Source organism: Canis lupus, chromosome 5, assembly GCF_003254725.2.
Source record: "Canis lupus dingo isolate Sandy chromosome 5, ASM325472v2, whole genome shotgun sequence".
Classification (NCBI taxonomy): Eukaryota; Metazoa; Chordata; class Mammalia; order Carnivora; family Canidae; genus Canis; species Canis lupus.
In genome coordinates, this window is record NC_064247.1 from 58183386 (window position 1) to 58206997 (window position 23612).

At 62.9% G+C, this 23612-nt stretch overlaps 1 protein-coding gene across 1 annotated transcript in view; it reads right to left on the reverse strand.

The window, feature by feature from the left end:
• Window positions 1–6237: 6237 nt before the first annotated feature.
• Window positions 6238–23612, reverse strand: part of MEGF6 (multiple EGF like domains 6) — an 86898-nt gene continuing 69523 nt past the window's right edge. Inside the window, exons 11-38 of the mRNA XM_025427391.3 lie at window positions 23349–23468; window positions 22872–22994; window positions 22194–22370; window positions 21833–21964; window positions 21065–21193; window positions 19404–19532; window positions 18598–18732; window positions 18380–18514; window positions 15775–15900; window positions 15089–15220; window positions 14869–14997; window positions 14641–14772; window positions 13970–14098; window positions 13762–13890; window positions 13352–13480; window positions 12835–12963; window positions 12421–12549; window positions 12050–12178; window positions 11803–11931; window positions 11516–11647; window positions 11257–11385; window positions 10837–10965; window positions 9746–9874; window positions 9451–9579; window positions 9057–9185; window positions 8838–8966; window positions 8144–8272; window positions 6238–6880 (exon numbers count right to left, since the gene is read on the reverse strand). Of these exons, the coding sequence (XP_025283176.1) occupies window positions 6819–6880; window positions 8144–8272; window positions 8838–8966; window positions 9057–9185; window positions 9451–9579; window positions 9746–9874; window positions 10837–10965; window positions 11257–11385; window positions 11516–11647; window positions 11803–11931; window positions 12050–12178; window positions 12421–12549; window positions 12835–12963; window positions 13352–13480; window positions 13762–13890; window positions 13970–14098; window positions 14641–14772; window positions 14869–14997; window positions 15089–15220; window positions 15775–15900; window positions 18380–18514; window positions 18598–18732; window positions 19404–19532; window positions 21065–21193; window positions 21833–21964; window positions 22194–22370; window positions 22872–22994; window positions 23349–23468 (3599 nt within the window). The 3' untranslated portion in view covers window positions 6238–6818. The remainder of the gene's footprint in view (window positions 6881–8143; window positions 8273–8837; window positions 8967–9056; window positions 9186–9450; window positions 9580–9745; window positions 9875–10836; window positions 10966–11256; window positions 11386–11515; window positions 11648–11802; window positions 11932–12049; window positions 12179–12420; window positions 12550–12834; window positions 12964–13351; window positions 13481–13761; window positions 13891–13969; window positions 14099–14640; window positions 14773–14868; window positions 14998–15088; window positions 15221–15774; window positions 15901–18379; window positions 18515–18597; window positions 18733–19403; window positions 19533–21064; window positions 21194–21832; window positions 21965–22193; window positions 22371–22871; window positions 22995–23348; window positions 23469–23612) is intronic.

The following is a 23612-nucleotide window of genomic DNA, read 5'->3' on the forward strand; positions in this document are numbered from 1 at the left end:
CCCCTTGTTCATGGTCACTCCATGCCCATCTGTGGCCTTGGCCTGACTGTCCACGTGGAGCACGGTGAGCGAGGCCAGGAGCTCCTGACCCCCATCCCCACACACTCCCTTGCAGGGCTCAGGGGGGCCAATAGGTCTAGGGACCCCGTGGGAATGTCCTCCCACCCCCACCTCCCTCACAGTCTACTTGCTCACCCAGGCCCTGGATGGGCAGGTGGGGAGGGGCAGGCTGGCCTGGGCTCTTGGCCACCAGGCCAGGTAGGAAGGCTGCTTCGTGCCCTGCCAGGCCTGCAATTCCTCCGTGCCTGCCAGTGCCCCTCCCGGCATGGGCAGTGCTGTCCTTGGGGTGGGGGCTCCCAGCACTATGAGAATCTGCCCAGATCCCACTGGGGCTCCAGCTTTGGTTACAAAGCCAGGAATGTGGCTCCTGCCTCCCAGCCAGAAGTGGGTGACTGGGTGGCCGGCCTTCTGACCCTCCCAGCCCTGGGCCTGGCCAGGTGGGGTGGGGAGACAGGGGTGTGGAGAGGGGCTGAGCCAGTAGGAGCACGGAGGGAGGAGGAGGGGCTGCCCTGAGCCCCACCCTTCGAATCAGGTCAAGGAAGGTGATCTGTACCTGGAGGGGTGGGCAGCTCCTCCCTAGTGACCACCAAGGTGACCTCCAGGGCTTCAGGCAGTCAGAAGGACCAGGCCTAGGTCAGAGCCCAAGCTGCACTGGTGGTCCTGGGCAGGGGCTTTGCATGATGGGGGGTCGGGACAGGTCAGGACTGCGGTCGCGGGGGTGAGCCCCAGGAGCTACGCAGGGAGAAGTACTTCCTGTACGGGTGGGAATCTGGGACCTGGACTTCCCCACCCATGAGCGAGGTCAACTCCCTGCTTTTTTCTCAGAGCTGCGGTGGGGGCGAGTGGTGGCCAGGGCCAGGCAGGTGCACGCACATGTGCATCCGTGTGTGTGTGTGTGTGTGTGCCAGGCAGGGGCGGCACCTTTGCGGAAGCCTGGCTCCCCCATAGAACTAAGCTCCCCCAAGGAAGCCCACCTGCTTGCTCTCACCGCTGACCCCCTGTCCCTAGCTGTCCCTAGCTCCCCAGGGAGGCAGGCCTGTCTGCTGCCTGTCCTCCGCCAGGCACACGTTCCTTCGGAGATTTGGGAGGCCCTGGGGCCACACCCTTCCTGTCCTGACCTGAGGACACAGCCTTGGGTCCTCTTGGGTCTGCAGAGTGGTTCCCAAGCAAGCAGGAGGAATGCTTAGCCCGGAGGGCGGGTGTTCAGGACGCTGTAGGGGCTGCCACCAAGGGCAGGGCTGCCGGGGGGGGGGGGGGGGGGTGCTGGGTCCACCAGGGCAGCTCAGGACAGACACCCTTCAAAGAGGGATCAAGCAGCACTAAATAATAAATAAATAAATAAATAAATAAATAAATAAATAAATAAATAAAGCAGCACAGGGCCCAGCTGTCTCAAGGTCTGGAGGGGCCCAGGTGGGTGGGCAGTGAAAGGAGGAAGGCTAGGGCTACCCCAACACCAGTGCCCACTTGAGACTGAGGGGACTCTGCTCAGCCCGGGTCCCTTCCTGAGGGGAGGGCAGGGCAGCCTGGACCCTGGCCCTTCCCAGGCAGAGGCTGCTCTGACCTGCCTTCCAGCCAAGCTCGTCCTAAGACCTCAAACAACCTTTCTGCCCCCTACCCCCACTCCCAGATGCCAGGGTGTCTTGGGGAGAACCCTGCCATACCAGCCCTGCTGGGGAGGGGTCTCCAGGGGCCCTCCAGCCCAGCCCCACCTCCCAGCCAGCTGCACTGCCCCTTCTGTTGCAGGCAGGGAAATAGGCCCCACTGCAGGGAGCAGTGGGCTTGCAGGGCCATCGGGGTTTCCTAGGACGTCATCCACCCCGGTGGGGCCCAGTGGGAACAGACACCAAGGTGTTGTGTTAGTGCTGTTAGAACCACTCCAGAACATCCCGGGCCCTTTCTGCAGGGAGGACCCACCTCCCGAGAGTGCCCCAGGCTGGGGGGATGAGGGTAGGGGGCTGGCGGGGGCACTGCAGCTGGGCTTGCAGCCCTGAAGGCATCCAGCGCTCCTAGGTGACCACAGTGGTGCCCCAGCAGCACCCAGGTTCCCATGCCCCGTGCACGAGAACCCCCAGACCCCCGGGCTCTTGCCCCTTAGGCATGCAGGTTGGCATCTCCATCTGTACCTTCTTGGGATGTCCATGAATCCCACACACTTCATCATCAATCACCCTTGGGTACGGTCACCGGTCCCGAGATCGGCCCCTGGCCCGTGTTAGACATCCCAAACCCCCCTCCCCAGCTGTCACCCACCAGCACATCACAGGGCTCTCTTAGGACTGGGGTCACATCAGACGGGGGCCCTCTACCCCTCGCAGGGCTCCTGGTTTGGGGCTTCATGCATCCTTTTGGAGATAAACCCGCAGGCATGGATGGGCCTTGCCGCGGCGGAGAAGGATGTCGTACGTGGCCGTTTCCTGGTTGGCCACTGCCTCTGCTGAAGCGCTGCGGACCTTCACAGGTTTTACAGGTGTCATAGGATACAGATGCTCCTCACACACCCCACCCCCGACCCCTCCACCCCACGCCCTGCTGATTCTTATAGTCAGGCTCAGTGTCTGCTGGCCCCACTGGCTCTTCCATGACTTTTCAAGTCCTGCCCCCAGGCCGCCCCCAGCAGGTTCTCTTTCCCACAGCCTCACACTAGTTTCTTGCTCTCACCGTGTGGCCTGGAGACTGCCGAGCTCTGCTGGGGTGGGGGTGGGAGGCAGGAGACAGCCAGAGTCCAGGGGGGTGGGCGGCACGGGGGGCAGACAGCAGGGCCCCGGGGGTGTGCTGGGTGGGCCCGCTGGCCCGCGTGGCTTCACTCACAAAGACTTGAGCCCCCTGGTTTCTCCACCAGACTTGCAAGAGATCCTTGTACACGACCATTGTCAACGAAGCCCTTGTCTATACCCACCCGGCCTTCCAAGAATGTATACCCTAAAAAGATGAATTCTATAGAATGCTCTTTCTGCTTCTGTCAGACAATCGTCCAATTTCTCGTCTTACCAAATACATCGAAGCACTTTGTGACGTGAGATTGTCCTGGCATCTTGAGTTCCATCCCCGCTGGATCAAGCTGGTATTTTTTAAATTTTGAGTAGAAGAGGCAACTGGGTGGCTCAGTCAGTTAAGCATCCAACTCTTGATTTCAGCTCAGGTTGTGATCTTGGGGTCATGAGGTCGAGCCCCACATTGGGCAGGGAGTCCGCTTGATGATTCTCCCTCTCCCTGGCCCCTCTTGCTCACCCACACACTAATAAATACATCTTTAAAAATATTTTTGTGCAGCTAATATCTAGGATTAGGATTTCTGCACACACATAAGGAGTCTGTAATCTCGTCTCCTTGTACTGTCCTCACCTGATTTTAGAACCAGGTTATACCAGCCTCATGAAATGAGGATGAGCCACTTTTCCTGCTTGTAGGGTTTCCAACATAATTCCTATTAAACGGCTTCACCGTGTCTGGAAACTGTGGCACAAGCACCCATACCAGCCGATGTCTCAGGCACTCCTGCGGGTGGTGACCAGCTCCAGGTCCTATTTGCATTTATTTATTTAGTTTATTCAAGTTTTTTCATTTCTACCAACACCAATCCTGGCGTTTCGTATTTTCCCTCAAAACCTGCCCATTAAAAAAAAAAAAAAAAAAAGGCAAGTTACTTGTATGTGGTCACTCATATGACTTTTATATCTCTGTCATGTTTGTGTATTAATTCTTCCTCTTGTATTTTCTCTGTGTTCAGAAAAATCATCCATCTCCCTACTTTTCTTCCTTATTCATTTTCAAAGGAATTTCGACTTTTATGTGGATCATTTCTCCATTTGTGTGAAGTTTAAATAGATATGAATTCTATGCATAGAATATAACAAATGCATGAATATGAGCATAGATACGTATAAACCATGTGTGTTAAATCCTACTAAAGTTTTATCACTGCTTGCGTCTGTTTGCTTAACCTGTTTATGGGTTGTGTGTTTTGGGGTTTCTTTAAAGAACACGTTAAAATCTCCAGTTGGGGGATCCCTGGGTGGTGCAGCGGTTTAGCGCCTGCCTTTGGCCCAGGGCGCGATCCTGGAGACCCGGGATCGAATCCCACATCAGGCTCCCGGTGCATGGAGCCTGCTTCTCCCTCTGCCTATGTCTCTGCCTCTCTCTCTAACTATCATAAGTAAAAAAACAATTAAAAAAAAAAATCTCCAAACTGAATCTCTACCTTGATTCATTTCAAAAAGATGTGGTGTGATACGTGGTGTAACCTATGGCAATATTTAAAAAAAAAAAAAAAAAAAATCTCCAGTTGGCAAAGTTCATTTGAGCTCTTACAGCGTCAGTTCTATGGATTTCCAAGCCTCCGCTGTTAACGTGCATACATCCGCGCGTGGATTTATACACAGCCACTTCTCATTACGCTTTTCAGCCCGAAACATTAAAACTCCCACCCCAGCTTTTGATGGACTCTGTAGGCTTCCACGTCCATCCCTCTAGGGAAGTCTTTAACAGTGAAAATCCTGTTCAGCTGCATTAGATGCGTCTGGGTTTTGATCGTCCCTTGTACCCATTTGTGGGCTTTGCTGATGTACTTTCTCACTCTGCTCCATTCTTCCTCCTTCCACTGGAGCGAGGCTGCCCTGCAGGTGGCTGAAAGGCTACCCGTCCTGTCCTTGCAGGAGGACACCTGTCTTAGTAGGACATGTCTGCACACAGGCCTACTCGCCTTGCCAGCGCGACTGTCCATGGTCTGTCGGCGCCCCTCGCCAGAGGGAGGGACCCAGCACACTCTCTCCACCCCTGCCCTGCACGCTCGTGGTCACTGAATATTTGGTTCTCTCTGGGACAAGGTGATGCAGGAGACATCCTGGGGAATCTCTCAGCACATCTGCTGGGGTTCTCTCTCTCCTTGCTGGAGAGCATCCTCTGGGTCCGTTTCCAGGTCTGGCTCTGGAGGGTTAACCCCCAAGAGGAACCGGGTTTTATTTTTCAGATACTTCAACAGCACATACACATGTCGACTTTCAAAACTTTTTCTTTAGCACTGTGACAGCAGGACATCGGGGTCCTGGTTCCCAGGGTTTCGCTGTGAAGTCTGATGCCACACAGATTTCTGTTCTCCTTTCCTGGGTGCTGTAGGATTTCTCCTTGCTGGTGATTTCCTGAAAGTTCTTTAGATCGTGGCTTTTTTATTCCTGTTCTACGGTGTCGCATTCCTTCAGTCTGAGACCATTCACCTTCTGCCCTGAGACCTTCTGTGGTGGCTTCACCTCGATGTTTTTCTTCTTGCTCCAGAGCTTCAATTAGATGGATGTTAGGGTCTCCCTTCATTCATTTCCATTAACCTCCTGTGGCGTCCTCTCCCTCCGAGCCTCCCAACAGTGCACTGGGGATTAGAGAGCCCCCCACCCCAGCTGCACACCCCCCCCCCAGCAGCTCACCCCCCCACCCCCCACCCAGCACCACGGCCAAGACCAGAGAGCCTGCTGTCCAAGCAGTGCCAGGCCGCGCCCCACAGCTCCCTCCCGGGCCCTCATCACTGCAGCTCCTGGAACTGCTTCTTCAGCAGCCTGGCTCTCTTGTCCTGCCGGCTGGCTCCGTGTCTCTTCCTGGGGCATTCACTACACTTATCTGAAACCCTTGACACTACAGCGCACGAACTTGGCTTTTTCTGCCACAGGCTGTTCCCTCGTCTGTTTGAGGGGCTGCGGCTACTAGAATCCTCCTTATTTTCCTCCCTGAGATCCTCTGCCTTGAGGGTATCCGCTAGCTGGGCTGGTGTAGACGTGGTGGACACATGGGACTACCGCCCAGACCCTAAGTGCCTGGTGTGGCCATCTGGGTCCAACCCAGCCCACTGGGCACCCCACCCCTGGGACACTCTTCACCCCCCTCTGCTGTTTCCACCCTGCAGACAGGAGGGGGTACCATGTTGCCCCCCATCACCACTGCCCTCAAGCCAGCCCCTCCCCATGGGGCCATACTCCCTCCCAGACCAGCCCCTCTGCAGGCCCCTCTAGAGCACTAGAAACCAGGACAAACCCCAACTGTCCTCGTGCGCAACCCCCACCCCCAGGGAGGGGCCAGGTGCCTGTGGGGCCTCCTTGGTCTGGGGGAGGTTCCTGTCCAAACACACAGGCTGGCACACTTGAGGGGGGTGCAGTGCAAGGAGCCCAAAGCAATGGACACACAGGCCACAAGGAAGTGGTGGCTTCTTTCTTAAGTTTCTGGGTTTCACATGTACCAGAGCCTGCCACCCAGAGGCCCTGCATGCCCCAAAGTCCCGCAGCAGGGTTTCCTGGGGCGGGCAGTGCCCGGGGTGCATGGGAGTGGCCAGCTGCCCATAAATACTTTTACATAAATACAGCGGCTGCAATTCCAAGGAAACAGGCTGAGCGCAAGGGTCCCAGGGCCTAGCACCAGAAGAACTGCCCCCTGCCTATAGCTGTCCCCAAGGACCCTGGGTCCTGACCCAGGGCTGTGGAGGGGTTGGTGCAGGGACAGGGCAGGGCAGGGGGTGGGTGGCCGGCTTCATCAGCACATGCGGCCCGCGCAGCTGTGTGGCTGTGCAGCCCGAGGCCTGGCACATGCCTGGGCCCCTTAAGCTAGGCCAGGCAGGGCCTCCCTCCCCATGGCCAGCTGATCCTTGCCCAGTGAGAGGCCGCAGGGCTGGGCATAGCCCCAGAAGACAAGGCTGGGGTTGAAGTCCTGGCCCACGGGCACCCCTCCTCAGTCATCACCAAAGTACTTAGAAGACGGGCCTGCTGGGGGCTGCCTCTGAGCTAGTGTTTCTCTGCCCCGCTGCTGAGCCTGAGTGCTGGTCCATGAGCTGGTTGTGAGGCCACTGTAGGGACAGGGGAAAGAAGGTCAGCTCCAGGGCAGGTGGACGTTTCGAAGCTGCCAGAGTTCTGGGCTCACACTCATGTGTCCCCTCCTGCCCCTTCAGCTCCAGCCCAATGGAGGGGAGATGGCCCCACTTCCTCCCCAGCTTCCGCCCGGCCTCATCTCTGAGGTCCAGGCTCTGGATCGCTGGCTGCCCTGTGGGACCCATGTTATATATGAGTGCACAGTCCTCCTCCCTCCTCTGGGCTCAGTCTGCTGGTCACAGGCCAGTGAGGCCACCAGATGCAGACACCGCTCTCCCCCTAGGCTCACAGGCCCTCTCAGCAAAGCCTCCCCTTCCCTCCTATGCAAATATAAGGGGGGGCCTCTCCCCCTCTCCAAATGAAAGCTCCCAGTGCCCCCAGCCCAGCAGCATGATGGGCTGGGAGGTGCTTTACTAGAAGCCAGCCAGTCAGCTTCAGGGCAGGGAGCAGGGGGCAGGGCCCAGGACTCCAAGCCAGCACAGCCTCAGGGGTAACCCGGGTCGCAGACCCCAGCTGCAATCCCTGCTGTCAGGACCACCCAGGGCCTGGGGCGCAGTACCACAGATGACCACCAGGTGCCGCCATGGGCCGCCCCAGCCAGGCCTCCACTGCCAGAGTGAGATCCCCCCACTGCCGCCCTAGGGCCCCTAACAGTCCTGAGCTGCCTCCCAGAGGCTCAAACACACACACACATGTCAGCCCACACTTGGGGTTCCCAGGCTGTGGACCTGTCTGGAATCCCCACTGTCTATAGAGCCGTCCTCACCGGCCCCAGACCCGACCCTCTCAGCAGATGTGTCCTGTCCAGGTCGGGCCTCGGCAAGCTGACCGGGGGACTCCAGGGCACCCCCCAAGCTTGGCATGCAGATGCATGTTCCCCCCAGGCCGTGAGGGCTGAGAGCCCAAGGTGCTGTCACTACACCTGCCCCCACCACCCAGGGGTATGGCGGACGGGCAGGTGCTGGCGTGCACACACAGGGGTGAGTATGCGTGCAGGGCTGGGTCAGAGCCCACCTACACGGGAGCAGAGGGCTGCTGGGGGTTGCTGGCATGGCACAACCTTGCCCCACCATTCAGCAGCTGCGAGGTCCCTGCCTCCCCCGCAAGAAGCCACGGGCACCGACTGCTCAGGGATGGCAACACTCTCGCCAGCTGACCTACCCTGGCCAGCCCGATGTGTGTAGGGGGCAGAAATAGCGAGCATGTCATCCTCCCACCTCCCCCTTGGAAACCTGGCTCACCTTGCTGGCAGGTGGGGCCCATGTAGCCATCCACGCAGCGGCACTGCCCACTGACCGGGTCACAGGCAGCGCCACCCCCACAGCTACAGCGCAGGGCACAGCCCGGCCCGAAGAAGCCAGGTCTGCAGTCTAAGGTGAAGGGAGAGGGAGAGACGGGCCTGAATGCCAGTCCTGCCTGCCCCCACCAGGGGACCCCAGGCCCTCTGTGCAAGGGTGCAAGGGAGCACAGGCCTCTCGGGCCTCACTTTGCCTGCCCTGTGTGAGCTCCCATGTGGGAAAGCACCTGCCCGGCATCATCGCCCCACGTCCCTGCCCAGCCCCAGGGGCTGGCAAAGGGGGCCCGGCAGCCAGGGACACTCCTCCCCGGGTCAAGTGACACACAACCATAAGGTCAGCCATGAGGTTGCATACACAGCCTGTGCCAGACAGTCCCTCCTACGCCCAGGCAGGCTGGCAGCTTGGGAGGGCACCCCTCCCACCTCACTGTGCCCCCATCCTGGCCAGAGAGCAGCATGTGGCCTTGACAACTCTGAGCAGGAGCTGCATGCTGGGCGCCCCCTGCAGAGGGACAGGATGGGCACAGGGGGCACAGTGCCCCAGCCAGAACACAGCTGAGGCTCCCCCTTATACAAGCAATGCTCACACCCCCACTGAGGCCTGCCCCCGTGCCCTGCCAAGCGGGACCCAGACTCACCAAGGTCACAGGTGGCCCCTGTGCGCCCTGGGGGACAAAGACACTGGCCGGTGATGGGGTCGCAGGCTGCCCCCATCTCACAGTCACAGTGCTCACGGCAACCCTCTCCAAAGGAGCCTGGTTCACACCCTGCAGGGGGGCAGCAGACTCCGTGTCCCCTCCTGTCCCATGCCCGACTGGACAGGGCCAGGGGAGCACGTGGGAGCAGCGGGCACTCACCCTTCTCACAGAGCTGGCCGTAGAAGCCAGCAGGGCAGACACACTGACCGCTGACCGGGTCGCAGGACGCTCCATGCTGACACTCACACGCTGCCCGGCAGCCAGCCCCATGGAAGCCGGGGGGACAGGCTGAAGGACACCGCAGTTAGAGCCCCTACGTCCGTTCACGCACGGTGAGCAAAGGACCTGGTTCAGAGGCTCGTGCTCCCCCTCTTTCCACCTAGGCCCGGCCCCCCCATCATGGCTGAGGGTCAGGAGGGAGGTCCACATGCCCTCCTGTGACCCAAGCCCAGTGCCTCTGGCCTGGGAGTCCCACAGTAAGCGGGCCAGGCCTTAGCTCACCAGCCACCACGGGGAGGGACAGGGCCAGCGGCCTCCCCACCCCAGAACTCACCATGCTGGCAGGCCTGGCCGTAGAAGCCAGGGCCGCAGCGGCAGGCACCCGTGGTGGGCTCACATGTGCCGTTGTTTTGGCAAGAGCACTCCAGACGGCAGGCGGCACCGTAGTGACCAGGAGGGCAGGCTGGGGGAGAGCCAGCAGGTAGAGCAGGGGGCCCGAGGAACAGCCCCCGGGGAACTAGCCTGATTCAGGTGACCTTGGGGCCCTGCCCAGCCCTGGCAGCCCTCCTGCCCCCATAGGCCCCGACCCTCCAGCTGGCTCAGGGACGGGAGCGGGCCCACACACTCACCCTGCTCGCAGTTTGGCCCTGTCCAGCCTAGGCCACAGGAGCAGCTGCCGTCGGAGGCATGGCACAGGCCCCCGTTTCTGCAGGAGCACACGTGCTCACAGTTTACCCCAAACCGGTTCTGAGGGCAGCCTGGGGGCAGAAGTCCAGCAGCGCTCAGAGCTCTGCCCAGGGCTGGACACACTCTGGAGACACGTCCCCACCACATCTGGCCTTCATTCCACAAACCCTCCCGGGGATTCCTAGGGCCAGTCTCTGCCCTCAGACACACACATGCCAGGGAGGGACACCAGCTGTGCCCTGCCCATCCATCCATCTTCTCAGCAAACACAAGGCCTCCCTGAGCGCCAAGGAGGGGCAGGGAGTGCCTGCCCAGGTGGCAGGAGCAGGTTAGGGAAGCCTTCCTGGAGGTAGTGGCCTTCTGCACTGGTGCATCCTCCAAGCTGAGGCAGCCAGGCTGCCAGGCGCTGCAGGTGGCCCCTGATCGTAATCTGATTGGCCTGCAGCTGCCATACTTCCCTGGAGGGATGTGGTCTAGCTGCTGCCAGGACACAGGGCTTATGACTGCTGCCACTAGCTAAGAATTGGGGGGGGGGGGGGGGGGTTGGTGACTGACCCTTGATAAGAACCATAGGATGGCACAGCGCTCTATCCACCAGGGTGTGGGAACCAGGCCACAGGGCTGTAGCTGTGGCCATGGGGGCCGGGGTGCCATCATAGGTGGGAGGCCCATGACTGCTCCTGGGGCACCCCTGTTCTCCACTAGGCCCTGTGCTCCAGGCTGCCCTCCACCTGGGGGCCCAGCAGGAAGGGCCAGCAGGACCCTGTGCCACGGGCACATGAGCCAGGGAGCCCACCTGTCCTCAGACAAAATAGCCACTGGCCCCTCCCACTAGAAGGCTCCGGGTTGGAACCTGTTCAGCCCCAACCAGCCACTTGAGGGGATCGACAGAGTGTTCATGTGACGGCACCACCCAGCTCTAGGGCCTGGCTCCCATCAGGGGACCCTCGGCTTCACCCCACCGGCGCCCCTCCCCAGGGCTGATCCAGCAGCATCTGTGACATGCAGAAGGGGGGGCCACGCGGGCACTCACCATGCTCACAGTGGGTGCCAGTCGTTCCCGGGGGGCAGGCGCAGCTGCCGGTCACGGGGTCACAGGTTACGGCCTGCCCACACCCGCACACATGCGCACAGCCGGGGCCGAAGTGGCCCTGTGGACAGGCTGCCGGGAGGGGACAGGAGGGTGTCCACTGCTGCCAGGTCCCCTTCCCTCTGCAGGGCGTGGCCAGTGGCAGGGAGGCAGAGGGGCCAGAGCTGGCCGGCAGGATCACTGGGGTCACACTGACCTCCCCCATACTTTAGCCCAGCCTGACACAGGCCCAGCAGGAGGATCAGGGACACAGATGGTCGGGGGGCTATCCTCCCTACAGGCTGGGAAGCCCTGAGCACCGAGGTGCAGGGAGCTGCCACCCTCTCCCTCCCCATCCATGCAGCCCTCTCCCCGGCCACTCACGCAGACTGCAGTCGGCCCCCAGGAACCCAGCAGGGCAGAGGCAGGCCCCAGTGGCCGCATCACAGGAGCCCCCGTTGAGACACCCACATGGCTGCTCACAGCCAGGCCCGAAGCGCCCGGGGGGGCACCCTGCAGGGATAGGGGTGTTGCCAGGGGCTGGGCCTCGCCCCCTAGGGCACACAGCCCCCGGTGCCCCCCCACACCCCCAGCTGAGCAGCCCCTCTGAGGACAGCCAGGGAAGAGGCAGGGCAGCACTCACGTTGCCGGCAGCCGGAGCCGTGGTAGCCGGCGGCACACACACACGTGCCCAGGGCAGGGTGGCAGGCCTGGTTCTCACCGGGACAATGGCACTTCTGCCCACAGCTCTCCCCAAAGGTGCCGGGGGGGCAGGCTGGGTGCAGGCGGCAGAGGTCAATCCTGGCCCAGCTCAGGAACGCTGCCCACCGCACGGCCCCCTCCTGGGGGTGATGGTTTCGGTGCGGCTCGGGGGTCCCTGCAGCCTCAGTTACCAGCCACTCTGTCCCCTCCCCAGGTGGGGTCACCTACCCTGCTCACAGCCGGGCCCTGTGAAGCCTCGTGGACAACGACACTCCCCGGTGACGTGGTGGCAGGCGGCGCCGGGTGGGCACTGGCAGCGCTGGGCACAGGCCTCTCCAAACCAGCCATGCGGGCAGGCTGCAGGAAGCCACGTGCAGGGGGTGGTGGGGAGCCCTGGGGCCAGTGCAGCCTGGAGGGAACCCCCCTCCACCCGAGCAGTCGGTCCCGTGGGAGCTGGCAGAGCCGAGGGGCTCACCGTTCTCACACCGCGAACCTCTCCATCCTGGGGGGCAGAGGCAGGCCCCCGTGACATGGTGGCAGGTGGCCCCCCGCCGGCAGGCACAGTGCTCCTCACAGCGTACCCCAAACGTGCCCTCAGCACAGACTGGGGTGGGTGAGACAAGGCAGAGGGTTGAGTCCTGCTACGGGGGTTTGAGCAAGGCCAAACCCCCCCAGCCCCCCACAGGGGACCCCTGGGAGCTTGGATGGTAGTCCCTGCCCCCACCTGCCAAGTGACCACCTCACGGGGCCCTCTACCCTGGAGCAAGGCTGAGACCAACCCCCGACAGGCCCAGAGGGGCCTCCTGGCCTTCCCCTCACCTCCAGCTCCCAACCCTGCCCACTCACGGCTCTGACACTGGTCCCCGGTCCAGCCAGCTGGGCAGAGGCAGCGGCCTGAACGCCGGTCACAGTCGCCACCGTTGAGACACCTGCAACTGTGCTTGCAGCCGGCTCCGAAGCGTCCAGGGAGGCACTCTGCAGGGCAGGGCACCCCAGGAGTGCTGTACGCCCTCATGGCCAAGGAGACCAGCACCACCGCCCCACCATGCTTCTTCCACCCAGACCCTTGGGCCCTGTGTCATTGAAGAGAGGGGCCTGCATTGGTCACACCACAGACCTGTGGCCACAGCCAGGATGCCACCCCCACCGGGAGAAAGCCATCTTTGCCCACAGAGGGTGGGGGTGTGCCAGGATACTTCGGGGCACCCAACCCTGGCCCCGGGGCTCCCCCACCCCCTCCTCCTCCTGCCCCGTGCTCACCCTCCTCGCAGGCCAGCCCAGTCCAGCCCTCCGGGCACGTGCAGTGGCCTGAGACAGGGTCACAGGTGCCTCCGTGCTGGCAGAGGCAGGTGTGCTGACAGTTCTGGCCGTATGAGCCCGTGGGGCAGGCTGGGGGAGGAAGGGAGCACATGCAGCACCCCTGCAGCTGGACCCAGCGGGCCTGACACCTCTGCCCAGAGGTTCTGCATGTTCCAGTCCACCCCAAAACCCAACACCAGACTTTGTGGGGAGAATTCCTCTAAGACACCTGCCCCAGGCCACCCTGGGCCACTGACCTCGCCACCTTCCTGCCCATCCTCTGGTGCCAGGTGCCCTGTGAGGGGGTGAGTCACAGGCCCTCCTTGCCCATCAGTCCTTGTGAGACCCATGTCCCCAGCACCCCACGCCCATGTGACCCTGCGTGGCCCACAGAGGGGCAGACACAACCCTGGTCCCAGGCTGCTGGGGTTGATCCTTTGCTCCTAAAAGATTCCCTCCTCCGGTGGTGGGGGCTTACCTTCCAGGCAGGTGGAACCCATCCAGCCAGGGCCACAGTGGCACTGTCCATGGACAGGGTCGCAGGAGGCCCCATTAAAGCAGGAGCAGGTCTGGCTGCAGTTGTGCCCATAGGTGTGGGCAGGGCAGGCTGCAAGAGGGAGGGGAAGGTCAGGGGTCTGGAGGTCAGCCCCCCGGGAGGGGCTGCGGTAGATCTGGGGCAGCTGGGCAATCTTCCCTTCCCTCCAGCCTGGGCACCCCTCATGGCGGCCGCGTAGAGGGACCAACATGCTGGCCCTCGTGAGCAAAGCAGCGTTTCCAAAGTGGCCACCTGGCAGCTTCAGAACCCGGGAGGAGGCCCCAGAAGTGAGCCTCGCACAGTGGCCCTGGCCCCTCTCCCAGAGCTCTCAGGGCCACCTGGGCCTCACGCACCCTGGTCACAGCGGGGACCTTGGCGGCCAGCAGGGCAGAGGCAGGAGCCGCTCACAGAGTCACAGGGGGCTCCAGCAGCACAGTCACAGACACCGCGACAATCCAGGCCGAAGAAGCCCGCCGGGCAGGCTGCAGAGAGCAGGCGGTGATGGGAGATGGCCAGGGTGATGGGGTCCGCCCGCCAGCCCTGGCACACGCCCCAGCTCACCGCGTTCACAGAGGGCTCCCCTCCAGCCGGCCGGGCAGGTGCAAGCCCCGCTGACGTGGTCACAGGCCGCCCCATGCTCACACTGGCACTGCCGCCCACAGCCTGGCCCAAAGTGGCCCTGGGGACACCCTGAGACACACAACCCCGGCCCCCGTCAGCTGGAGAGGGTGAGACTGACCCGGACCCGCCTGCGCCTCCACCATCTGAGCCGGGGGATGGGTCTGTAGAGCAGTCCTGGGGAAGGGGGGCTCAACCACCTGCCTCGACCTCCTCCCTGCCTGGCTAAGGATTGAGGCCCCCCCACTGTGGGGAGGTAGGACCCCCAGGCATGACCCTTGGAGCTGACACTGGGAACCCCTGCCTCAGGGGAGGGCGGGAGGCATACACGGAAGGTCACGGCCCTCAACCCTGCCCCCCTCCAGGGACCTGCTCCCTGCTCTCCCTGCCTGCTGCTCCGGGTGCACCTGACAGGCTCAGGTAGGCTGGGGGGGAGGGCAGGGGCTGGGAGCTGGGCCTAGCGGGACAAGGGAGCTGAGGGAGCTCAGGGGAGGAGCCCCCTGCCCATCCCGTGAACAGAAGGGCAGGACCAGGACCCCGGCACGTGTGTGCATGGGTGCGTGTATATGCATGCCCGTGTGTGGGAGCGTGGCTGTGGGTGGGCCAGGACTCACGCTGTTCACACCGAGGGCCTGTGTAGCCGGCCTCACACACACACAGGCCACTGACTGCGTCGCAACTCCCGTGGCCTGGGCTGCAGGTGCAGGGGTGGCTGCAGTCAGGTCCCCAGCGCCCGCCGTCACAGGCTGCAACACAGCCCGCATCAGCCTTCCCAGGCCCAGCAGAGGCATGGGCACCATGGCCAGGCCAGGCCCCCAGCCCGCACACTGTGTGCCACCTACCTCTCTGGCAGCTGAGGCCGGTCCATCCAGGGGCACAGCTGCAGCGCCCCGTGACCGGGTGGCAGAGCCCATCGTTGGCACAGGAACATCTCATCTGGCAGCCAGGCCCAAACCAGCCTGCTGGGCACGCTGCGGGACCAGGGAGTGTAAGTGCGGAGGGGCGCCTGAGGGCGCAGGCGAAGGGCTGACTGTACTGCGGGTCGGGGGACACCATACTCACTGTCCTGGCAGCGGCTGCCCACGTAGCCGGGGCGGCACAGGCAGGCTCCAGTCCCAGGCTCACAGGCAGCTCCATGCTCACACGCTGGGCAGATCTCCTGGCAGCCGAGCCCCCAGCGGCCCTCGGGACAATCTAGGCACCAACCCCCCCCCACAAGCAGTCAGTCTCCTGCCCCATCCCAGGGCCTCCATCATAACCTAGGACTGGGAATTGCTGCTGCCAACTAAGCTGGCCCAGGGGAGGAGGAGGGGGGTCATGGGAGCTCCCAACTTTCATGGGCTGCAGAGCACCACCCCCAGAAGATGACTTTGCTCCGGGACAGCTCAGAAAGCAAAACAGGAAGCCCATCACAGGATGGGAGATGCCCATGTGGTGGGCAGGCAGCCTGGAGGGCAAACCACAGCCCCCGGGGAGGGCTAGGGGCTCTGCTGGCCAACCTGACACCCCAGCTGACAGGTTCCCTGTGCACCCCTCAATGGGGTGTGGCCACCCAGGTCAGCACAGACTCCCCAGCCCAGACCCAAGGGTGGTTTGGCGTGGGCTCCCAGCTGTTAAGGACAGGCCTGGGGTCTGCAGGACCAATCGTGGTCCAGGCTGGGGTCCCCAAACTTGGTCCAGGATTGGGACCACCCAGAGTCAAATGGCAGGGGAGGTGGGGGGTATCATAGGACACTGCTGCCACTCACCTGCCCCACAGTCATCCCCAGTTTTCCCTGGAGGGCACAGGCACTGCCCCGTAACCCGGTTGCAGGGGGCCCCCCCACAGTAACAGGAGCCAGAGCAGTTCACACCGAACGTCCCTGCTGGGCACTCTGCCGGAAAGAATGAGAAGGCCTCAGCCACCTGCTTGTGGAGCTGCCCCCTGCCCCAGCGGGGCTGCTGGGCACAGCCAGGGTCCCCTGGGCAACCACAGGAGCACACAGCCAGGAGGGGCCTGCTTGGGCTGATGGTGCACGGAGGGGAGGGGATGCAGGGCAGACTCTGCGGGCACCCAACACCATGGGGCCATCCTGGAGGGCACTGGAGCAAGCTGGAGGCAGCTCTGGCTCTTTCCTTCCCCCTCCCTGGCATAGCCTGCAGGCACCACTGTCCCCACCCTGCCAGGTCACCCAGGACAAGTCTGGTCCCTTGGTCTCAGATCTCCAAAGAGCATGGGGTGGGGTGGGGTGGGGGTCTGCATACACCACTTTACCCTCAGCCCTCTCCCAGCTGGTCGGAGGCAATCATGGGCATCAGGCGGGGGTCTCCTAGAGTACTGGGTCCCCCAAACCTCTGCTCAGCAGAGGGTCGGCAAGACCCCAGGTAAGAGAGCAGAGACCAAGGAGTGAAAGCCTCCTGAGCACTGGCTGGGGTGCTCTGTGCCCACAGCAGGGCCACAGCGAAGAATGTGGGTGCCAGGACCCTTGTGCCCCCCCTGAGGACGTGCCGAACCCCTGGCGCTGGAAGCCCCTGACCAGCCTGGGCGCAACCTCTCCCACAGCCCACCAATCCCAGTAACCCTGGGAAGCCCTGCAGCTCCTCCGCTTGAGCTGCCAGGAAAGCTCTTGCAGGCCCAGGAAGGTGGACACAGACACGGAGCCGCTAAGCAGAACACTCCTGGGGGTGTGGGGGGAACACACGGTGCCCTGGGAAGGAGTGTCAGCGGGATGGGTGGAGTCCCAGCCCGGGGGCTTTCCACGACGGGCAAAGGGGCTCCAGGGAAGAGGGCACAGCCTAGTGAACCCCGTCCTGAGGGCACATCACCCACGGGCACCCGCCCGCCTCCACAGGGTCCACAGCGTCTACAGGATCCGCAGGATGGGAGGTGCCCACAGGCTTCCCCACAGCGGGGACCAGGGAACGGAAGCCCTCACAGCATCAGCTGAAGTGGTCCCGTCCGGCTGCAGGGAGCCTGGCAGACAGGCATTTGGGCTGTAAATCTTTGCAAACCTGACAACAGTGGGGAGCCCATCATTCCTAGGAGGCATTTCCTGCGGGGCATCCTCAGGGCACAGGGGACTGCCCAGAAAACAGGAGAAATGAGAGAAAGTAGACCAGCAGAGAAGGGTGGCGGTGGGCAGGATGGCTGCTTCTCCAGGGAGACCTCCTGGCCGCTGCAGGATGGGGAGCAGGTACCCAGGTGCCCATGGGCTCATGTGCACAAGCACTCCTGAGTGTCTACTGGGATCGAGGGGAGGCCCAGAGAAGGGTCAGGGGTCCGGACAGGAAGACAGGAAAGCAGGTGCTGAAGGGCACCAGACACCATGGAGCCCCTTGTGCTGCACGTGGGGCTGGGGGGGGTCTAGGCTGGGTTCCCAGCACCCCACACTCCTCTCCTGGACCCCTGGGACCCAAGAGCCCTGCAGGGGACCATCGCTGTGATCTCCAGGACCACACTCTGGAGGGATGTGGCCTGGGTGCAGAGGGAGACACAGACCCCTTGGCTCAGACTGGGGCCCCAGGGCCCCTCCTCGTTGCCCATAGGGGACAGGCCAAGGCTAGGGGGAGGTCGAGACAGTCGGTCCCCAGGCATGCTCACAACAGTCACCCTGCAGGTCCGGTGGTTCCCATACACCAGGGGTCAACAGGTGTGGACAGTGCACACACCACGTGCCATGGGAGGTCCCCAGCCGCCTGCACCCTGTGAATGGTGCTGGGCCACCCCAGGACTCCTGCTGAGAGTGCTCCTCCCCCCACATCTGCCTGGGGTGTGAATGTGGACCAAGCCTCCAGCCATGCTCACCATCCTGCACCCTTTCCCTCCACCCCCAGACCAGGGCAGCCATGCGGAGGGCCTTACTCATGCTCCAGGTTCCACGCACAACACACCACGCTCCATGCTCTGTGCACCAAGTTCCGTGCACCACACACCATACACTGCACTCCACATACCACGCACCACACTGCGTGCACCATGCTCCACACCCCACATTGCACCTCCAGCCCTAGTCTACACTTCAGGCAGCTTCCCAGGTCCCGCAAACGCAGACCCACCAGGAAGGAGTGCCAGCACCCCAGATGCCGGCACACTAGCGAGTGGAGGGGCGAGCAAGGAGACAACAATGTTGGGGGGCACGACCCCTTCCCTGGGCCAGGCCCTGGGCACACAGACCCACTCCTGTCCCAGCAGGCCCGACCAGCACACCGGGGATAGGCAGGCCAGTGCGAGTCACCACTGTGCAGCCACACAGGGCCAAGGCAGGTAGAAGCGCCCTCGGGACCAGGCTGCACAGCCAACTCAGCCTCCTGCTCAGAGCACTTCTGGGGGCCCACCCCTCCTGACCCTGGGCATCGCGGGGGCCCGCCACTGACCTTGGTCGCAGCCCTTCCCCTGGTAGCCGGCAGGACACTGCTTCTCACACTGGCCGCTGATGGGGTCACAGGCCACGCCCTGAGGGCAGGTGCACGCCTGCAGGCACCCTGGCCCAAAGAAGCCTGGCGCACACTCTGCAGAGGGTGAGGGGAGACGGGCCTTCAGGGTCAGCCAGCCTGGGGACCCCCACCCCACCACCCCACCACCCCGCACTCACCGTCCTGACATCGCTCGCCCTGGAAGCCTGCCTTGCAGGAACAGCTGCCGTCTCTCCGGTCACAGGCAAGCGTGTTCTGCTGCTCACACTGGCACTCCTCAGAGCAGCCTGGCCCAAAGGCCCACGGCGGACAGGCTGCACCCACAGAACCAAGAGGGGGGCCTGCCTGCTTGCATGTACCAGCCCCCAGGGCCCACAGGAGAGGCCCTGCCTGCCCCAGACACTGCTGTCCAAAGCAGGGGGCCACTGAGCCTGTTCTGCAGGTGAGACACAGGGTCCCAGCAGAATCTAGGCACCTGCCCTGGGTCATGCCACTTCCCAGCCAGGAGCCTCTCAGAATCCTCCTCGTCCCCCATCAAGTGACCCTTCTACAAGGTAGGGTACAGAGGACCTAGATAACATCTATTCATTGTCACCCACCTTTTCTCCACCAGCCCTACTGGGGATCAGGACTCATCTTTGCTGCTGGGAAATTCCAAGAGCCAAGGAGAACCCTGTGCCCCAGGGAGGGAGGCCTGCCCCTGCCCACACTGCTGCCTGCCCATTAGCCTGGTTGGGACCAGGAGGCATTAGAAGGCTGGGGATCACCCACCCAGACGCCCTGAAGGCCCCCACAGTCCAGAGGATACAGTTCTGCGTCCCTGGGGTGGAGCCCGCATCCCATGGGGGTACCTCAGAGCCTCACGTCCTCACCTGCAGATGAACGGTCACTCCCAAGCCATAGTGTGGGCAGCAAGGAGCAGCAGCCCTACTACAGTGTCACCCCCTGTCCCCACGGACACAGGCAGCCAGGGCAGGGGACTCACCCAGGTGGCAGAAGCGGCCGTAGAGCCCTGGATCACAGAGGCAGGCCCCATAGAGGCGGTGGCACCGGCCACGGTTAGCACAGTGGCACTTCTTGTGGCACTGCTTGCCGTAGAAGCCCTTGGGGCAGCCTGCGAGAGGCAGGGCCTCTTGAGTGCCCACCTGGACATGTCCCCTTGCCCGTGGAGATGCTCCAAGCATCCCCCATGCTGAGCACAGGAGCTAGGAGTGGCCCAGGCCACTGGGGCAAGGCCACTAGCAGCCTGAGGACTCAGCATCCTAGACAGGGAGGGGCCCAGGGGGGGCAGACAAAGGCACCACGAGGACAGGGCAGACACAAGATGAGCCATGGATGTGGCCATCTGCCCTGGCTGGCCTGGCTCCTCAGCGTCTGTGGTCTGGAGAACGGCCCAGGGCGTGAAGCCAAGCACATTCTTCAGCATACGCGTGGGAGATGCATAGCGACCTCACCCCAGTCTGCTTCTGACCCCCATCTGCATCCTGACTCACATCCCTCGGTGGTGACCTAACCCAACCTCTGTCCCCCAGACGAGGCCAGCGCCCCAGGCCCAAGCTCAGGGGAATGTGGGTCAGGAGAAGCCTTTTGGATTTCCTCCCCAGACTGCCTCCCTCAGGGTCACTCCTGCCCTGTCCTGCCTCCTGAAGGGCTGCAGGGAGCTAGACGGTCACCCCAACACACATCCATGTCTGAGTCCCTGGGACCTATGGATGAGACCCTCCTAGGTTATCCTAATCCTATGAGCGTCCATGAAGGAGAAAGGAGAGGAAAGCCAGACTCGGGAAGGCAGAGGCAGAGGCTGGAGGGACACAGCCCCAGACCCCGGAGAGCCCAGAGTCCAGGAGGAGCCCTCCCGCCCAGCCTCTCCCAGGACAGGCGCCTCAGGCTCACCTGCACAGGTGCACTTCCCCACAGGACCCTCATGGACACCCCCATGGAGACCCAGGCCCCGGGGAAGCCCCGCCATGTCACAGGCAGAAGCACAACATAAAACCTTAACCTGCCAGGAGCCCGGGATCCCTTCAGAGCTCTGCACACAGGCAGCTTCGAGTGGAGGGCAGATCTCAAAGGGAAGGGTGGCCGTGAAGTCCCACCAGAGGGAGCAGGAGGCCCTGCAAGGCCCAGCCCTACAGCTGCAGGAATGGCTTCCAGTGACTGAAACTACTCCCTCGCTAAGGCAGGAAGTTCTCAATACCTTAACTACGCTCTCCAATAAAAGAGGCAGAATTTTAAATGTCTGCAGACCTAAAGGCGATGCATCAGCTGCCTGGAAGACTTATTTACGGGGACCCTAGAATTCCTTCAAAAATGTAGGCGCTTTGCAGTCCGAAAGGACAGTGGTCTTGTCCCATGCAGCCATCAAAGAGATCTACTTGAATACTTCCAGGGACAGGGAGCTCACTACCTCAAAGGGGTGCCCGCTGCACAAGTGCTACTCTGCTAAGTCGTCAACAGGTGCTACAGTTGGGCCCCAGGAGAAGCAAACAGTGAAAACGCTGCACCACTCCCATCGTGCGGCCTTCCCCCTCTCCACTCCCACAGAAGGCAGGCGGCAAGGAGAAAGCTGGCAGGCCAGCTGCCGAGCTGTGTCCTGTCCCCTCCACCCCAGGGATGCTCCAGAGTCCCAGGAGGGGCTGCACCCACCGTCCTCACAGCGGGTCCCACCGACGCCAGGAGGGCAGCGGCAGGCGCCCGTCACAGGGTCGCAGGTCCCACCATTCTGACAGCCGCAGGAGAGGCTGCAGTTCTTCCCGAAGGTGTCTGGAGGACAAGCTGCAGGCAGGGGCAGTGGAGCACGAGGGTCACAGCCTGCAGGAGTCTGGGCCCGGAAGGCCCTCTGGGGGACATCGAGACACCCTCCCAGGGAGTGAGCCACCCGCGCCACAAACAGTGCCATTGCGCCCCCAGTCCTGCCCCAGCACATGGCAGGCATCGCTAACCAGTCCCGCGTCCTCTCCCTCTGAACTGCGGCACGTCCACCTTCTCAGCAGGGCTTTCCACAGGCAGAGCCCCGGAGATGGTCACGACGGCCCTGAACCAACCAGCGCCGTGTGCCTGGCCCAGGGTTACAGGACAGAGGCAGGGAGAGCAGGTCCCGCTACCAACCTGCCAGGCGGCCTGGGTCGTGGCTGCTCTCACCCAGGACATGGACGGGACCGGCCCGCCCACCAGCTACTCTGTGTCACACCCCCTTCGCTGCCTTAGCTGTTGGCCTGCCTGACCCCAGACCATCCACGAGGGGTAGACGCCAGGCCCCTCCAGGCCCCACCAGGCCCCAGGCTCCCCCAGCGCCTACAGCAGCGCCTGGCACTGAGTGGGCTGCCCATGGACTGTGGGATCGAGTGGGTGGGCCCACCGGCCCCCCTGCCCAGGGTCCCAGGACTCATGCCACCCCCAGCCCCACAGCCTCACTCTCATTGCAGATGAGCCCAGTCCAGCCCTCGGGGCAGTCACAGCCGTCCAGGCCCGGGAGGCAGGCCCCCCCATTCCGACAGTCGTCACAGGTGAGGCTGCAGTCCTGGCCAAAGGAGGCGTCCAGGCAAACTGGGGGCAGATTGGGGTGTAGGGGGCATGTCAGGGCCTACCTGGTCCAGCCGGGCTCAGCCCCACACATGCTGTGCAAACCCAGCACCTTCTCTGGGCCTCGGTCAAACAAGACCACTACAGGGCTCTTCCTCAAGCTCAAGACCACAGGGTGGGCAGCGGCTGGGCCAACGGGGCGCTGGCTGTGGCCCCTGAGAGCAGAAGCCCCACGGCTGGGCCCACCTCTCACCAAACTTCTCCATCAGCGTGTGTTCGCCCCGGGCCTCTGCTGCCTCCTCTTCCTCCTGGGCCCCGATGTAGTCGTCTTGGAAGAGGTGGGGCAAATCATCCTGGAGCATCGCCACATGTGGAAGGGGCCGCACGACGGGCAGCTGGCCGTCGAGGTCCACCTCGGGTATCTCCAGGGCTGGGTGGGGTCACAGAGGCCCCTTAGCCTCTGCCACCCACCTGTCCCCCCAGTACTGGACCCTCCTGCCCCTCGCTGCCCAGAGCCCACAGGTGGCTCAGAGCCTGAGCCCCACCGCCTGTGAGCTCCCACCTACAGCCCCTGCTGTGCCCATCCCTCCTCAGCCTGGTGGCAAGGGAGCATCCCAGTTGCACTCCTGACCCAGCATGGATGGGGAGGTAGGGGCAGGGGCAGCTGTCTTCCCTTTGGATGCTGTCCTCACTTCTGTCCCTTGTGTCACCTGGGCAGGGCAGGAGCTAGACCACCCAGGACCCCCTGGCAACACCCTGCCCTGGAGGATGCCCCTCTGGCCAGCCCCTTCCCGTACCCTGTTGCCCCAGGCCTGGCCCACAGCAGGAGGCAGGACTGAGGTGGGCCCAGCCAGCCAGGAGGGGACGCGTGGGGACACCAGGAGCAGGTGCCTAGAAGGCAGGGTCCCTGAGGTGAGAGGGGCAGACTCACGGACACAGCCCCTGCGGTCCTCATCCAGCCGGAAGCCAGCCTCACAGGAGCACTGGAAGGAGCCGGCCAGGTTGGCGCAGTGGTGCTCACAGCCGCCGCGGCCGGAGGCACATTCATCCACGTCTGCGGGCAAACCCGGGGTTGATGGGGTGGGGCCTATCCTCTGGGGGTCAGGGATCAGGGCCCTCCCAGCCTGCCTCTGCCCACTGGACTAAGGCCGTGGCTGCAGCTGCTGGAGGATGCCCACACCACAGCCGTCCTCCTGGCTCCAGCGTCAGAGCAACATGGAAAGCCGGGCCAGGAGCAGCCAGGGGTGCAGGCCTAGCCTGTGCATGAGCCACTGCTGGTGGGGGTCACAGGCAGGTCTGCACGGCCCTGTAGACACCAGGCACTCAACCAAGTCCTGGAGGCAGAGCACAGGGAGGGGCCAGCCTGGGCCCCAAGGGACCCCCACTCCCCCTGCTTCCCCTCACTCACCCTCACATCCGCAGCCATCAGTGCTGAGCCGGTAGCCGGCGTAGCAGCCACACTCATACCCGCCGGGGCTGTTGGTGCAGACCTGCTGGCAGCACGGTGAGTCAGCGCAGTCGTCCACGTCTGCGGGGCACACACCAAGGCCGCTGGCACCTGCTGGCTCGCACGCCCTCCCACACCCACCAACACACGTGCCCCCGCATGCGCTCACACACATCCATGCACTGTCCCTGCCCCCTGCACACACACACATAGGATGTATGCCAT